The 5,428-nt window shown below is 42.6% G+C and overlaps 1 protein-coding gene across 2 annotated transcripts in view; it reads left to right on the top strand.

Annotated features, from left to right (window-relative positions):
- The window catches only part of PRKCH (protein kinase C, eta), a 235,325-nt gene that overhangs the window by 13,239 nt on the left and 216,658 nt on the right, over window positions 1–5,428 (top strand). Inside the window, exon 1 of one of the 2 annotated variants that reach the window (XM_010847649.1) lies at window positions 7–546. The exons of the other annotated variant lie outside the window; for it this stretch is intronic. Within the exon in view, the coding sequence (XP_010845951.1) occupies window positions 526–546 (21 nt within the window). The 5' untranslated portion in view covers window positions 7–525. Of the gene's footprint in view, window positions 1–6; window positions 547–5,428 lie in introns of those variants that run through there. 2 annotated transcript variants of the gene reach the window in all.

Here is a 5,428-nt window from a genome sequence, read left to right as displayed (position 1 = left end):
ACTCCTAGAAATTGAGCTGAATGGAGATTGCCCAGAGTGCAGCCCCTAGCCAGTTAGAGGTGAAGCTTGAATCTAGCTCTCTGGACTTGATTCTTTCCTGATACCATCCTAATGTGTGGAGGAGGCAGTAGGAAAGCCATTCAGTCATTCATCGATCTATATTGAGTGCCTGCTGGGTACCCTGCTCTGTTCTAGGTGTTATAGTTGGGGCAGAGAACACAACATTCAGAAGCTCGGCTCTCACAGGGCTTTTACCCTCTCATGGAGAGACAGACAATAAGCAGGCAAAGAGGTAATTACAAGAATAGCCTGTGGTGGTTAGGTGCTAAGTAGAGAATTAAAACAGGGTGGTGTGGTGGAGTATGACAAGGTGACTGCTTTACCTAGAGTGGCAGAGGACTCATAGGGTGACATTTTGGCTGAGACCCAAGTGGCAAGAAGCATCCAGCCATGTGAAGATTATAGAGAGCATCCGGGCAAAGGGAACAGCTCAGGAGAAAGCCCAAAGGCGGCGACAGGTTTGACATGTGGAGGAGCAGGCGGAAGGTATGAGGAAGGGGATGGACTTGGTGTTAGCAGGTGCAGTGTATTATCCCAGCTCTGCCACAGCGAGCCTGTCCCTTCAGCTCTATTCTCTCTCCTGGAAAATGGTGTTCAGGTTAGCTACCACAGAAGACTGGTGTAAAGATTAGATTTAATACATAAAACACGCTCAGCACAAAATAGGCCCTCAAGAAATGGTAACTTCGGCTGCTTTTACTCTCCCAAGGAAATTAATATTTTGACAAGGACCTTCTGAAAATAATCATATTGGCCAAGGAAAGACATTCAGATGGTTTCACTTTAGACAATGAAGGTGGTGATGTAGGCGCTTCCTGAGGAATGGGGGAGGTTGTAGTTTTGCGCCTGTGCATGCATACTCACTCGTGTCTGACTCTTTGCAGCCCCATGGGCTGTAGCCTGCAAGGCTCCTCTGTCCATGGAATTTTCCAGGCAAGAATACTAGAGTGGGTTGTGGTTTCCTACTCCAGGGGATCTTCTTGACCCAGGCATTGATCTGGCATCTCCTGCATTGGCAGGCGGAGTCTTGATCGCTGACCCACCTGGTAGTCTTGTGGGCATCCCTCAGATGACACCGAGGCATCTGCCTGCTTGCGATCTGTTTCAGTGCCATATGTTCAAAAAAAAAAAAAAAAGGAATAGAGGAAAGGAAACAAAGACATCAAAGTTTATTCCAGGTTCTTGAATTTTTTAAATGATATATTTATTTTCTATGGAGTCAGAAGTATTAATGGAATGTTTTAATACTTAGATAAGATAATTGTACTACAGTGATATAATTGATAGGGTTCCAGGTGTCTTACTTTTTTAGGAAACTATAAATGTGTGGAGAATTAATAACCATGGTGCCTGTAATCATAAAGAAAATAAAACCTCAAAATGATAAGCAGGTACAGTTGATTCTTGCCGACTCCTGCAAGCTCATTTACCTGATTGAGTATAATTTGGGGAATTAACTCTGGATAATTTTGTCTATTTTTGAATAATTTTGGATCATGCCTGTTTTGGCATCTGCCTGATCTCTGGAATATTTCTGACCATCCCTTCAATATCTATTTGGTCTCTGTTGAATGTAAAAAGACACATTAGCATTTGCCTAAGCCATATAAATCAGAATGCAGAATCTACAATGGCAGAGTCATAGCACACAAATACAGGCTTTGAGGAATATTTATTGGACAATGACCATAATTAGCAGTGCATCACAGTGTGATGGTTGACTGTCAGCCAGATTGGGTTCAACTATTCATTTTGCCTCTTATGAACAAGGTCGCTTAACCTCTGCTAGCCCCAGCTTTCTCCTTGTAACTTAGTACCTGTCTCATAGGGTTGTGTAACATTACAGTGAAGACTTATGTAAACTAGTACAGTGCATGACATATACCATTGTAGAAAAGTCAAAGGCACAATTACCACCACTCTACCCCAGTACTTAACTATGAAGTCATGATCCCAGCCTTTTCTGAAATTAGCTTTCAAAGCAGTAAAATGTTTATTTACACAGCATTTTGGAGTTTTTAATTTTAAGGAATTTAGAGGTTAGAATTTAGAATTTTAGAAAGGGTTTTTGAGTCTAACCTTCTTGGCAGGTTTGCTTTTTATTTAGTATTCTGGTGCGTTAATAAATAGTATGGTTATTGGTAAAAGAGGAGATGGTTTCCTTATCCTGGTTTTGGGGTAAATTCTGCACATATGTCCATTCTGAAAGATCTCGAAAGGAATCTGGGGAATTGAAGCTAGAATTACTATAGTTGCAATGTTGGCCAAAGTTGGTTTATGGAAAACCTTGAGTTTGAGTCTGTTGGTTAGCGCATCTGATGCTGAACAGGGAGAAGGTTCTGAGTTAGGGGGAATAACCAGAAAGAAGTAAAGCTGCAATATTTTAGTTGCAAAAGTCCAATGGAGCCATCTTTCAAAAGCTGAAGTGAGAATGTTTATTGCTGAGAAAAGATGGTAAATAGCCTCTTTGAATAGGCATTAAAAGATGTTTCCTTGACTTAAGTTTGAACATATAACGCATTGGATGTGAATTATCCTTTCATGCTTTCAAAGAGGAAACAATTTTATAAAAGTGCATCATTTGACCTTGTGGATTTCTGGGTGAATCAAGGATGCTAACAATAGTGATTTAGTTTACAGAAAATATGACCATTTCCCCCATATTGATTATCTATAGCTTTATCAGTTAACTCAACACTCATTTGGGGTCCTAGATCTTTCATGGGTGATTTTAAGTTAGATGTGTTCTGATACAAAAATGTTTACTTTTTCAGACCAAAAGTTTCATCTGCTCTATAGTAAGGCCCAACAGCGTTCATGGTGATGTTCAGTGCAGCCTTGGTTCTGGCTGTTCAGAAGCCTTGGTTGGCTCTTAAGCTTCCCGGAGAAGACATTGTTTCTGAGTCTCCCTGCTGGGCCCCCTCGCCTTCTTGTCATGCACATCCTGTACCTGGGTTGTGGTTGTATTGATTTGCCGGGGCGCTGCTGTTGCAGATGTCTGGGGGCGAGTGAGAATGTGTTCGTGGGTGTTGGCCTGATGTTGGCCGCTGACCTCCTTTCCATCTAGTTGTACTGCTATCTGTGTGAGCATCCAGATATATCTATGTGAGCACCGGTGACCCTCAGCGCCCCCCTGGTCCCTGGCAAAGTCCCCTGGATGTGGGAGGGACTCAGGAAACTTTTGTAGACTGAAGAAGCCCCTCCTTGTTCTCATGTCTTGAGCCGGCCTCAGAATTCAAACACTGTCATCCACTTTTGCTAAGAGATCATCTCTTTAAAAATATTCCTATTTCAGATACAGACATTAATACTTTGTGTGAGTTTAAGAGCAGCCTTAGGAGTAGTTTAGGGAGAGTGAATATGCCAGTGTGATTTTTATTCCCTTGATTATTTAAATACATGTAAAAGATGTGTGGAAAGACTAAACTGAACCCTAGGTTCCCCAAATAAAATGTTAACTTGTGTTTAAGTGATAAGAGGTGGTTTTCAATGTAGGAAAAACTGACTCAAACCATCTTCTGGTATACCAGATGTCAGGACTCTATTAACGGCAACCTGCTTTTGGTAAGAAAAGGAGACGAGTGAGGGGCATAAACTGGATTATGATTTAACTGTGACCTTGAAGGAATAGTTGCCATTTAAGCTTATTTTTTAAAAAATATCCTGTTTCTGGAAAGATAAATAAGTGGCCTGTGAAGTTGCCTAATTAGGAGTCCAGTGTGCATTTTCTTCTCTGAGTGGAATTTCTGATGATTGTCAATTCCTTCTGCTATAATTTGGTCCTGTTGAGCTTGTGAATGTAGAATTTTGTTTTAAAACAGGAAAAATAATGATTCTGAAAAATTGTTCCTGTCAAGATATTAAAGGAGACTTTTCGTTAATGTCATTTCTATTAGTATTTTGAAGTCAAATTACCTGCTGATAGTTTTGCTTCAGTGAAGCTTACGTTAAAAGGAAGAAACTGACTGAGAGAATTAGAAGAAAAATAATGAAGTATTGCCAAACACTATCCCCAACTCCCTCTCCCCTTACTCTTCACAAGACCCTTGCTTCCTTACTTGTCTTTTGCTTGAGTCATTAGTGGGAAGAGCTCAGATTAGAGTCCTGGTTATACTCAGAATTTAAGTGTACTTCCTAACACTTCTTTGTAGTCAAGGGCCCTAATGTTCCAAGAAAACTGAAGCGCACAGGTGTGAACTTGCTGCTCCCACTGGTGGCATATCCTGTAGGCAGTTTTGAGATGAGGCCCAGTCCTATGCCTGCTCTGTTTGGGTCCCCTCTGTGTCTGTCTGGGTCAGGTATTTCACTTTCTGTACCTTCATCCTCTCCCTTCCTCCCAACACCTTCCCTTTAGAAATGACCCAGATCTCTAAGCACTCAAGTTCCCCACACCCCACAGAATAAATGACCCAGGCCTGTCTTGGCCTTGATTGTTTCCCTTTTGAGGGGAGGCTCAGTGTCTCCCCTTCTCATCTCAGCCATCTTCCCAAAGAGCTGACTGCATCTGTCCTCTCCAGCCCATGCATTCTTCCCAGTGCAGACTGCCTTCTGCCTACATCACTGTGTGAATACCACTCCTGCAGAGCCCAGGAATGACCATGTAATCATGTCACTTACTTCTGCTGCTTTCTTCTCTTTGCCTTCGTGCTTCAGTGTTTCTCCAGTACCTTCTGGGAATTTTTTGTTTCCTATTGTATCTCTTTCCTCATCCTTTAATCTCCTTTAATATTGGTGTTTCCTGGGGTTTAGTCCTTATATTGTTGTCTTCCTTACTCCAGATAGTCTCATCTGCTCTCATGGTCTTAATTGTATTGCACTTAGGCCAAGAATTTCTAAAACTCTATCTCCCGTCTTTGTCCCTGAACTTGATTAATGCTTCTTGGACTGGGGCAGGCTTAGGGCGAAGGGCTTTATACTCTGTCTCCTTCAGTCTTTTCCAACAGTCTTGAGGGATGAGCAGTTCCATGGTTCCTGCATTTACTACCCAAGGAAACTGTGGCTTAGAAGGTTCAAGAACAGGCCTAAGGTCTCATGTCTAATATGCTTGCTGGGCAGAGCTACTTGGACATCCTTCAGGTGTCTTGAAGTCAACACTGCCCACAACTACCCATCTTTATCCCTGCCTGCTCTTCCACGCCGGAGAAGGCAATGGCACCCCACTCTAGTACTCTTGCCTGGAAAATCCCATGGATGGAGGAGCCTGGTAGGTTGCAGTCCATGGGGTCGCGAAGAGTCAGACATGACTGAGCGATTTCACTTTCACTTTCCACTTTCATGCATTGGAGAAGGAAATGGCAACCCACTCCAGTGTTCTTGCCTGGAGAATCCCAGGGACGGGGGAGTCTGGTGGGCTGCCGTCTATGGGGAC

Source organism: Bison bison, unplaced genomic scaffold (genome assembly GCF_000754665.1).
Source record: "Bison bison bison isolate TAMUID 2011002044 unplaced genomic scaffold, Bison_UMD1.0 scf7180017864254, whole genome shotgun sequence".
Taxonomy (NCBI): Eukaryota; Metazoa; Chordata; class Mammalia; order Artiodactyla; family Bovidae; genus Bison; species Bison bison.
This window is presented reverse-complemented; position numbering and strand designations above follow the sequence as displayed.